Raw genomic sequence first — 10,930 nt, forward strand, 5'->3', positions numbered from 1 at the left:
TAAAAACCTGGGAAGCAGCTTAGTGGTGGTCTCCCAATACGAAACGCAGAGCTTTAATCTGCAGATCAACTTTGTAACAGTAATCTTTAAACATTATGAAATTGAATAGGAGGCCATCACATACTGCAGGAAGCAATCATCATTACTGCTGGCAACCTTCATGGCCATTTAGTTTTATCCATACGCTACAATCTTCTGCGTCCAGATAACCCCCCCTCCCCGAGTCTGACCCTAACAAAAACCATTAAAGGTGATTATTGTATTTTTTCTATGTGCATGTGCACCTACGGTGTTTCTGTGGTAGGCTTTGCATGATTTGGCCCATTTCTATGCTTTCTTTACATCACTGATGAGCCAAGGCAACTGGGGGGGGGGGGCACCGATCTCGGTATCGAAACACCAATCCACAGCAGCCAAACTGCTATGTGGCCAACTGGCCCCGACTGGTCTCCCTCTCTCCCCCGCTATACACCTGTGGATGAGTGATGGGAGTCAGCTGTGGGTGATTAACCTGCTCAGGAGGAGGGGGAGGTACTTGAGGCACAGGAGGGAGGAGAGCAACACAAAAACAAACAATCCACGGCACTAGGGCCGTAACAGTTAACATCAGAGACTTTGTCATACCGGGGACAAATATCTTATGGTTATATTGTGGGTAATGTTGGATATCAATGAGTAGCACTGCTTTGTGGCAAAATTTGATTTTTGCGTCGAGACCATGAGGTGCCATGATTTTTCAGATATTTCATCTGCTGAATTGGCGACAAAATACCTTCTTGTCTGGTTATTTGAACTATTTCCTGGCTTTCAATGTAACAGAGGATCTTACCAATATTGCCCACCCTTAAACTATCACAATAAACATCACTGGTATATCTGCTAATGTTGTCAAAGGTAAGGCGGATTGATCTGAAAAGTCTGGACTGCTATACTCTCTTTAAAAAAAAAAAAAAAAAAGTGTGTAAACACATTACACTGTCCATCACCTGATGAAAAGCATGCAGCTGTTTTGGTTTCAGGTTTTCAGATAAGTAAAAGGTTTACATGATGCACCTTAATAGGTTTATCAAATTCTCATTTTCAAAACCTTTTAAAACCCGTGGGATTCTTAATCGGAAATGTTCTGTCACTACACTTAAAACAATTCTGTTTTTCTTAGTTGCTGAATCTCAACTGACGTCTTGTACTTGGTTTTCCCCAGATCACAACAGATCAGTATACCAGCGCTGTATTAGTATCATTATTAAAAATCATTTCACCTACAAGGTGCGGCGTAAAGTAACCAAGTATATTTTTGAGCTGAACTTAAAGTTATAGTCCTTAAGATTTCAGACCTGTTGGTTTCACACCTGTGGCTACTTGTGGTGTCTACAGGTGTACAGGTCCAAGAATTATGGAGGCAGCAAACACTGCTGGAGCAGCCACTTCGTCAGAAATACAACACAACAGCAACTGGTGTAACTGTACGGTGCAACCAAGTAAACTCACCTTGGTAGGTAAGCGTCGGTAGGCAATTTGAGTCCAGGGTGGAAATAGCGGACTCCGCCACTAACTATGAACAGCACTACATAGAAACGTACTTAGTACCAAAAATAGTAACAGCATCAAAAACAGGGTCTGATTTAATGAACATCACTTTAAACCTCTACTACATTTCAGAGGTACGAACTGTACTTCTTCACTGCACTGCATTCAGTCATCAGCCATATGTAGAAGTTGGTTTAAGATTTTACGAGTACTCTAAAACATATGATCATCCAAAAAAATATTTAAAAAAAACTACCCAACGGTGAAAAGTCAGTAAAATTAGCTCCACGCTGAAAAACTACATCATTAAAGTGCAGCAATTAATATACAGTGTAATATAATCACACGGACAGGGTCATTTTGCAGCATGAGGGCCCTTATTAAGTTGAATATTTATTTATTTATTTATTTATTTGTTTGCGTCCCGCATCCGTATTTCCTTTTCTGAGGATTTAAAAAAAAAAGAAAAATCAGTGTTTGGAAGTAAATGAGAAGTATTTTACCTAGGTACAGTTTTGAGGCGCTCCTACTTTACTTGAGTTTTTCCATTTTCTGCTGCTTTATACTTACAATTCACAGGCTCTATTTTATAACTTCAGTTACTACTTACTTTGCAGATTCAGACTGACAACACAAACAGACCTCAATCATCTGCCGGCCGTCCTGCATGATGAGCACTTCTGTTATCGGTGCTTCAAGCACATTTTGATGCTGATACTGTACCTTTACTGCAAGTGCAGTTTTTGAACACGCGACTTGTAACAGCGTATTTCTACTTCAAGTAAAAGATCCGAGCACTTCTTCCACCCACTGAGAGAAAATACATTATTCCTTATTCAAATTAACTCACAAAGCCAGGGAGAAACACCATCCGTCCAAACCGTCCTGACTCTGCAGTTACAGGTAATCGACACCTGGTGGCGGTAACGTGCGGCAACGTGCGGCAACGTCACTGTGACCTCACAGACATGGCTGCGGCCGGTAGCAGTTGAAGCGGGATCGCTTCCGTTTCCAGAAAAGTGGGAAGTTAACTGTTTAACTCGGTTTTTCATCGCCCCGGCGGGGGACGAGCGGCTGCGAAATGGAGTCGGAGAGGCCAACCAAGGTTTGGCGGTCGTTTATGTCCCGGTTTAGGGCTCATCTTTTGCTGTGTCGTGACACAAAAACTCCCCCGTAGAAAATACTGTCGAAGCAAGATGTTATGGGAGAAAATACAGTCGAAACAAGATGCTATGGTAGAAAATACAGTCGAAGCAAGATGTTATGGGAGAAAATACAGTCGAAACAAGATGTTATGGGAGAAATTACTGCCAAAACAAGATGTTATGGGAGAAAATACAGTCGAAACAAGATGTTATGGGAGAAATTACTGCCAAAACAAGATGTTATGGGAGAAAATACAGTCGAAACAAGATGCTATGGTAGAAAATACAGTCGAAACAAGATGTTATGGGAGAAAATACAGTCGAAACAAGATGTTATGGGAGAAATTACTGCCAAAACAAGATGTTATGGGAGAAAATACTGTCGAAACAAGATGCTATGGTAGAAAATACAGTCGAAACAAGATGCTATGGGAGAAAATACAGTCGAAACAAGATGCTATGGGAGAAAATACAGTCGAAACAAGATGTTATGGGAGAAATTACTGTCGAAACAAGATGTTATGGGAGAAATTACTGCCAAAACAAGATGTTATGGTAGCTGGCTGAAATGACTAGCTGCGCAGTTAGAGCGCACATGACGCAGTTACGGATACACTGTTAACCCGGGAGTGTAGTAGTTTTTTGTTGTTGTTTTTTTTCCCTTCAGGCGTCTGTGTTTTTCTCCCCCACAGCTGGAGTTTTCAGTTCAGATGACATGCGACACCTGTGCGGATAAAGTCAGAGCTGCCCTCGAGGGTCGAACAGGTGAGACGGCAGTCACGTGTTTATGGGTACGGACCTGTTCGCACGCATAACATCTGTCCGAGTCCGGTTTATTTTATGGGTCCATAAATTCCAATTTACATCCAATGATCTCCTAAAAAGTTTCCAGGAAAGGGCCATATAACTTGGTGCACATTATAGGTAAAACGGAGAGTGATGCGCTGGCACATCTCAAATTATTTAAAGTTGAAGAGGGTTGCACAACCTTGAGACTTTTATCCAGAGGACAGCGTGTGACCTGTACGTGCGAAATGTGTCTACAAACAAACGTACAATTCATCATGAATGAAGCATGAATCAAGACTCCAATAATGAATGAATGAGTCATAAATATTCACTGGGATTTAAATGGAGCAATTTCTTTATCAGAAATTAATCTGGAAGCTGAAACAAACTCAACAACCCAGCTGAACGATTTAAAAACAACGGGCACAGAACTTTATCTCTATTTTATAATCTCTGTCATTATTATTATCTTTGTATTGGTTCTTTCCAGGAAACTTTCAAGAAATTATTAGGAAATACTGCACCTGTTTTTTTTGTTTTTTTTTTTATTAAAAAGGGATAAAATAAAGTGATTTATTGGTTCACTTCCAAATGATACATTTCAATTAAATGCCAAACTGGTGTAACCCAGACTCTTTAAGTTAGCGCACACCTTGTCAGCTGAACCTGCAAAATGTACGCTAAAATTTGCCCAATAGAGCCGCGTGCAGTTCAACATCTTTCCAATAATAAAGAAATGATGAATGAATATTTACGTTGGTTTAAATGGAAGAGAGAAATTTCCTCTGGAAACTTTCACCTTTACTTAAACAAACAAACTAAAATAAAATAATAGAATAACTCTGTTTTTTTCTATAATAATAATTAGTATCAAGCAAAGTTCAGGTTGCACAGGAAACTCAAGATTTTTGGGAAAAAACATACATGTAAAAAAAAAAAAAAAAGTATCATCAAAACCCCCACCCACCAAAAGACAGTAATGAACCCACATCTACCCTACGGATTTAAACTACAGAGGCACATTCAGTACAGTAACTAATCGTGAGCCTGACAAAACGGTCAGGCTCATGAACAAAATATATTATATATAAATATATATTCTGACATAAATCAGAAGATGAAAGCAGAAAAAAATCGTAACTTTCCTTAACAAATGTTTTAAACCATTAATTTTACTTTAATTAATGACTTAAATGATCGATCGATTTTCAAAATGTACGCATCACTGTATAGGTTTCATTCTCTTTATTTACCTGTGCGCGTGTCATTTCTCTGTCTGTCTGTGTATCCGATGACCAATGTCCGTTTGCAGGGGTGAAGTCTGTCACCATTGATGTCAGTAGGGAGGAGGTGCTGGTGGAGTCTGGCCTGAACAGTGCCGAGGTGCAGGCTCTGATAGAAAGTACCGGACGCAGGGCGGTACTGAAAGGCATCGGAGGATCGGCGCAAGGTGAGACACAACGGGAGTCAGGATGAGTATCGAACCTCATCACCTTTTCAGTACTGACATTTTCGGTGCTGAATATCGAAAACTGCCAAAAGTCTGGTCCGATTAGTAGTGTTGGTTACTTACTTTTCTAATAAAAGTTTTTAAAAAGTTTTTGTATACCTGTTTGTTTTAGATTAAATTTAGCATTTGAGAACTTTGGCTTACTTGTTAAATTGAATTTCTAGAAAATGTTTATTTTTCATTATTATTATTATTATTATTATTACTACTACAAATAGACAGACAAAAGTCTAGAGAAGTACAGGTTATTAAAACTGTTAGTGGTGCTGCCATTGAGCTCCCTGTAGAGCAAAGATGCTTGATAACTGAAACTAAACGGCAGCTTCAGTTGTTGAGACGCTGGCCCTGTCAGACACATCAATAAAATACATCCTGGATGAACAAATCCCAAGTACACCGTGTGATTGCGCATATTAAGGGTGCACTGGGATTTGGTTGTGGTCAAGGACATGCCTCGTGATCTGATACGTAATGTGAATGTAAATATGTCCCTGACCACATTGGCGGAGGGCCAGGTCTACTTTGAAGTAAATATTTTTATCACATTCACACTACATTTGGTTATGGTTGATTTGCCCCCGCCCATCAGACGAGGCTCTGAGGTCTGTACTTTAATGGATATGAAAATAGCTATAAAGAGTCTGACTCTGTAGCTGTATGTCTGTGCCTTTTTTTATGTTCAGCTCACAGTTTCCCACAGATAAAATCTAATGTGAGCTAGGAAACACGGTCTGATCACAGGCAGTCACTCAAGACGCAGTTGCTGTGCATTTTTACTCTGTATGTGAACTTCAGTCTGTCTCAGTAAGATCTAAACACAATCTGGATGTATCTAAATGTGAGGATGCGAACGTCTGAACAACATTTCAGCCATTTTATATACAAATTGTTTAGAACCTGTGTGTTATTATTATTTTATTTTTTTATGACAGATCTGGGTGCAGCGGTGGCCATGCTGGCCGGTGTCGGAAAGATCCAGGGGGTGGTGCGTTTCCTGCAGTTATCTGAGGAGCGTTGCTTGATTGATGGGACCGTTGATGGGTTGAAGCCTGGACTCCACGGCCTCCATGTTCACGCTCTGGGGGACCTCACACAGGACTGCAGCAGGTAGGACCACTTCATAGTAAGAGCTTTATTAGACAGAAACTTGCCATTCAGTATGAAAGAGAAGGACGAAAAGGGCGTTTTCCCCCTTCTCAGGGACCAGGACAATTTTTTGGAAGCTCAGGAGCTGAACCTGTGTTTTCGACCGGAGGAACCAGGGACTAAATTTAGTATCGCCAAGGCAGTTCAGGCAAAGGTTAAGGCATTTAGAGGGCAGAGTTTGCAGCAAGGCAAATACTCTGTTATCGATATTACGACGAGGGTTGGTCACTCTTTTTGTTTATCCATGTTCGAAACAAAGTTTGAAATTGTTGTTGGCTTCACGACTCCAAAAAAAAAAAAAAAAAAAAAAAGAGGGACAGAGAGTACAAATGAGCTGCGAACACAAGCAAGATGGTGAGTGAATGAGGTGGAAATGACGGCTGCAGCGAGGCTCGCTCTGGCACACGCTCTACTCCTGTGTCACGCTCTGAGACTGTGGACTGAGCTTTTTTTTTTTTTTTTTTTTTCCCCCCCCGGTGCTGTACCAAAAACAAATTCCTCTGCCTCTGAAAACATCGGGGGGCCTCTTGGCTACTTTAAAAGTACTAAAGGTTTATTTTATGACCATCAGTTAAAATTATTTCCACTTAGTTGGGTCGGTTTGGTATGGCAGATGGCTATAAATACTGTGATAACCGGGGCTTTGTTGTTGCATTTGGGAACAGAACAAGTTGCCAAGTTCATCCAAAATTGACCCAGAAATTGAAAGTGAACTGTTTCGAGCTGCTGAATGGTTTTTATCACGTCTCCATAAAGCATCTTTAGCTTCCATGTGCCATTAGTAGCACGTGTAACAGAATTTTGATGATGTTTCTGTTTTCGTCATTGTCCCTGGTGTTTTCTATATTCCACCAACCAATGAAGAAACAATTGATCATTTTTTCAGGAAGCCGACAAGGTAAAAAGGTATCACAGACACGCCAAAAAAAATCCCATTGCATTACACATCTTCCACCATTACACATGTCCAGTCTGCCTCTTGACTATATATACACTCAATTAATGACAAAAATGCCCAAAAATAATCTTTAAAAAAGGGACATTTTCTAAAACAGTTGCCAATCTTTTGTGAATTAAATTACACTGCAAATATTTTATCTTAAATTTTATTAAATTTCTGCTGATGATTCAACCAGGAGAATTTTATGCCTAGCCGAGCCTAGGATGTACTCAGACTGTCAGTCATTGTCTGTGTAGAAAATTAACTTTTTTTTTGGTACCCTATAAACCTCAAATAACCCGCACTCCTCACTTCACTTCTATTAACAGTGGACAGTAAATGAAACACTGAAAGCAACAGCACACATAATTAAATTTACACTACTGACTGGTGCTTGAAATTGCTACGCAAATATTATGTCTTATATCTGATTCAATTTCTCTTTTTCGGCAGTTGCGGAGAGCACTATAACCCCTTTGGAAGCCAACATGGCGGTCCAGGGGACTCAGAAAGGGTACGGTCATATTCATTCTTCAGAGCGCCAATAAAAATAAAAAAAACTTTTCATATAATTCTTCGATTTTATTAAGTTTGGACCCTACTTGCTCTGTGCTGAAAATCAGCAGTACCAGAACATTTAGAGGATCAAAGAGCAAAACATAAAGTGAATAGATATTCTTGAATCATAAATTTTGACAAAGTCACTCCTGAGAAATATAATAAAACTTCAGCACAAGCCAAATGGAGGATGTTAACTCCCTCTCAGATTGACAAATTTGTCCCTCAAGAGCCATTTCCAGCTGTTCAGCTCCAGGAGCCAAATTTTCAATAAAGTGTGTGAAAGAGCCGCTGCAACTCCGGGGCAGTTTGACCTGGGTTTCGTGCTCCTGGTGTGTTTTTTCTTTCAGTGTTATTCATTCAATGTGTCAATCGTGTGGTTATGTATAATTCTCACATGCAGTATTGTTGTGCAGCATGTAGGTGATCTGGGCAACATTGTTGCCGGAGCAGATGGCAGAGCCTCATTTAGACTAGAAGACAGTCAGCTAAAGGTAACACACACACACACACACACACACACACACACAAACACAAACACACCAACATGCAGAGTCATATTTGGAACTAGTTGTATGCTATGTAACTACAGTATATTGAGCGTAATGAAGATTTAGGAGGCAAAGATGTCACACAGTGTATCAACATCTAATTTCCAAAACGACGCCAGACGGCAGCTGTCAGATTCCTTGTTTATTGATACACTGGTGCCCTCGCTGCAGGTGTGGGATGTGATTGGCCGATCGCTGGTAGTGGATGCTGGGGAGGACGACCTGGGACGAGGCAGTCACCCTCTCTCCAAGCAGACTGGAAACTCTGGGGAAAGGTGGGCCAATAGCAGTGGCTTAAGTTAGCGGATACAGAATTGATAAAAGATATATTACACACAGCCAGTACCTAAGCCCTAGCTGCTGAGGGGTTGTGATCCAACTGCTTATTTTTGAGACAGGGGTTTGTGCCGATGTTGTTTTGGATTGCATTGTATTGTAAGGTGTTGGTGTTGTTTTCTTTACTCCTTGTTCATACAGAGAGTGTGGTTTGACACTGTGTAAATTCTGTGATTTAATACTGTGATAGACCTTTCTGTTGTCTTGAATCTGCACAAACACAAACTGAGGAATGAAAAAAAATTTTTAGAAAATATAATTTACTAATTGTTTTGGTTGTCATACTTAACATTGCCCTCCAGTTTGGTGCAAATTAATATTAATAGCCATGTTGTAAATATATCAATATTTAAATGTCATTTTTATGATCATTATGATTATGATTAGAGTTGAGTTGGGATTGTTTTGTCAAAGTACTTCCAATGTAGTATTTTTCCAAGAATATTTCCAATGTCATGAGTGAACATTTAGTATTACATATAATTAAAATAATGCATAATAAGTAACAGCGCAGTCAAAAATAAATATGTGACCACTGTAAAAAGTCATTTGTAAAATAACAAGACTGGTCATCTGTAGCCGTTTGTTTGTTTGTTTGTTTTTTTGTTAAATAGTTGCAAAAGGTCATTATGATTTTTCTATCCCTTCTCTCTTCTATAGGCTGGCCTGTGGGATCATCGCCCGATCTGCAGGCCTTTTCCAAAATCCCAAACAGATATGTGCCTGTGACGGGGTCACGCTGTGGGAGGAGAGAGACAGGCCGATAGCTGGGAAAGGTCGAAGCAAGGCCAACACGGAGACACTGGCAGCACACCTGTGAACCTCGGACACAAGCACTAATGCCAGTGTGAACAGAGGGAGCATCTCAAAGAGAAATGGAGGGGACATTTGTCGACAGAGGGTCAGAGCTGAAGCGAGGAAGACAGAGCACTTAGCAGTATGTTTCAAGACAGCTGGGAGGACAACCAAAGAAAAATGGCCTTATTTTTCTTGAAATTTTTCTCCGTGATAAAATCAAATGCTCCCGCTGTCGCACTTAGTGTCCTCTGTGGGTCTAAATGCACTAAAGCAAATTAAAACAGGCTGGGACTTCGTAAAAGTCACCTCTGATTAGCTGGATGTGTGCTAATGTTGTTATATGTTTGCATAACCATTGGCCTCTGACAACTGTCTCATCACCGTCTGAATTGATGTGCCTGTAAGATCTGAGGTATCCATGTACTGTGTACTAATGGGGGGGGAAAAAAGCCCTTCAATTTGCCATGACAGTTTCTAAATTAACTATGGAAGCCTCCTAAAATCAGTAGTAGTCAAAAAAAAAACCAAAAAACAATTACACTGCTAACGTCCTGCTACTCTCACATCAGCTAACTCTCCCAACAAGGGGTACTCGTACACCTGTGGATACGTGGAAACATTATGGAGCAGCTCAGCTAATTGGGGGAAAAAAATAAGTTATGATTTGGTATAAAATATATCCGCATACTTCAGTTTAGGAGAGAAAAAAATCAACACACAGATAGGATTACAAAACGGTATGATGCTGAAATTTATTATATTTACTGTCACAATAACTAGGACAACTGTACAGCGCGCCTCCACCTTAGGTCAGTTGTAACACCAAGTGTTGTGATTGAAAATGTGTAAAAAGTAGTTAGAATGCAAAGAGAAAAGGTTGAAATAAACAGCTAAAAGTAATAGATAAATGACCGAAACATCGGCCCCTGTAAGAGGTAGTAATATGAATACAAGCTTGACCAAACTTTGTGGAAAAAAAAAGGAAGAGACTGGACCTAAACGCGGACAGTTCAGGATCACGGACTCACAGGAGCAGCCGTGCATGTTATCTTGAACAATTAAATCTATTACAGGGTGACAGTGACAGGGCCACGGACAAAATCCGGTGGGGCCCATTTAGCTAAGGCAAAACACGGAGGGGGAAATCGCCAGACGCGCGGGCCGTTGCTGCATTAGTGTGTTCATTTTAAATCCATAAGGTGGTGCGAGTGTCTTGGGTGAAGAGAGATTAGACCGAGCTCGGGAGAGAGAGTCAAATTCCATCCAGAGTGAAAGGGCAAGAGGGGGTAAAAGTTTTGGGGGGGGGGGTGCGCTTTTAAGGAATGTGTACTCAGCTGTTTTTTCATCAGAGTCTTAGTGTACAGTTGCTTCATGGTTGCTACAGACAACTCCAGACCCATAAAATGGAGGAAACCCGCAATTTTTTAGACATTCTCTGTTGTCTTCTCTAGTCAGAAATTGTACGTGATGATTGAAATGTATTACGATAACGTTCAGGACTTCCACCTGCTGACACTTGTTGATTTCTGTTAAGACACAGAATTTTTTTTTTTTTCCTTGATGAAGACGTCAATACCGGGACACTGGGTGCACCCCATTGGCTATATGAGTGTGTAGCAAGTTTTGCATT

At 40.4% G+C, this 10,930-nt stretch overlaps 1 protein-coding gene across 2 annotated transcripts; it reads left to right on the top strand.

Annotated features, from left to right (window-relative positions):
• The first annotated feature begins 625 nt into the window (after positions 1 to 625).
• On the top strand, positions 626 to 10,272 carry LOC120797534 (copper chaperone for superoxide dismutase-like). 2 transcript variants are annotated; one of them, XM_040141268.1, is made up of 9 exons: positions 626 to 651; positions 1,375 to 1,492; positions 3,365 to 3,437; positions 4,774 to 4,911; positions 5,904 to 6,078; positions 7,511 to 7,571; positions 8,032 to 8,109; positions 8,338 to 8,441; positions 9,163 to 10,272. In XM_040141268.1, the coding sequence occupies exons 1-9, from the start codon at positions 641 to 643 to the stop codon at positions 9,320 to 9,322; spliced, it is 918 nt and encodes a 305-aa protein (XP_039997202.1). In that variant the 5' UTR covers positions 626 to 640; the 3' UTR covers positions 9,323 to 10,272. The 2 variants fall into 2 exon arrangements, with proteins under 2 accessions (XP_039997202.1, XP_039997203.1); XM_040141269.1 differs by lacking the exons at positions 626 to 651; positions 1,375 to 1,492 and adding an exon at positions 2,457 to 2,632.
• Positions 10,273 to 10,930: the final 658 nt, after the last annotated feature.

The sequence above is a fragment of the Xiphias gladius genome, chromosome 12 (assembly GCF_016859285.1).
Source record: "Xiphias gladius isolate SHS-SW01 ecotype Sanya breed wild chromosome 12, ASM1685928v1, whole genome shotgun sequence".
NCBI classification, from domain to species: domain Eukaryota; kingdom Metazoa; phylum Chordata; class Actinopteri; order Istiophoriformes; family Xiphiidae; genus Xiphias; species Xiphias gladius.

What these genes read in the sequence shown, in the direction of transcription:
- LOC120797534 (XM_040141268.1), top strand. An exon ending in GTCCAGGGGACTCAGAAAGG is followed by an intron (nt 7,572 to 8,031) that starts GTACGGTCATAT and finishes ATTGTTGTGCAG; the next exon opens with CATGTAGGTGATCTGGGCAA. An exon ending in ACTGGAAACTCTGGGGAAAG is followed by an intron (nt 8,442 to 9,162) that starts GTGGGCCAATAG and finishes TCTCTTCTATAG; the next exon opens with GCTGGCCTGTGGGATCATCG.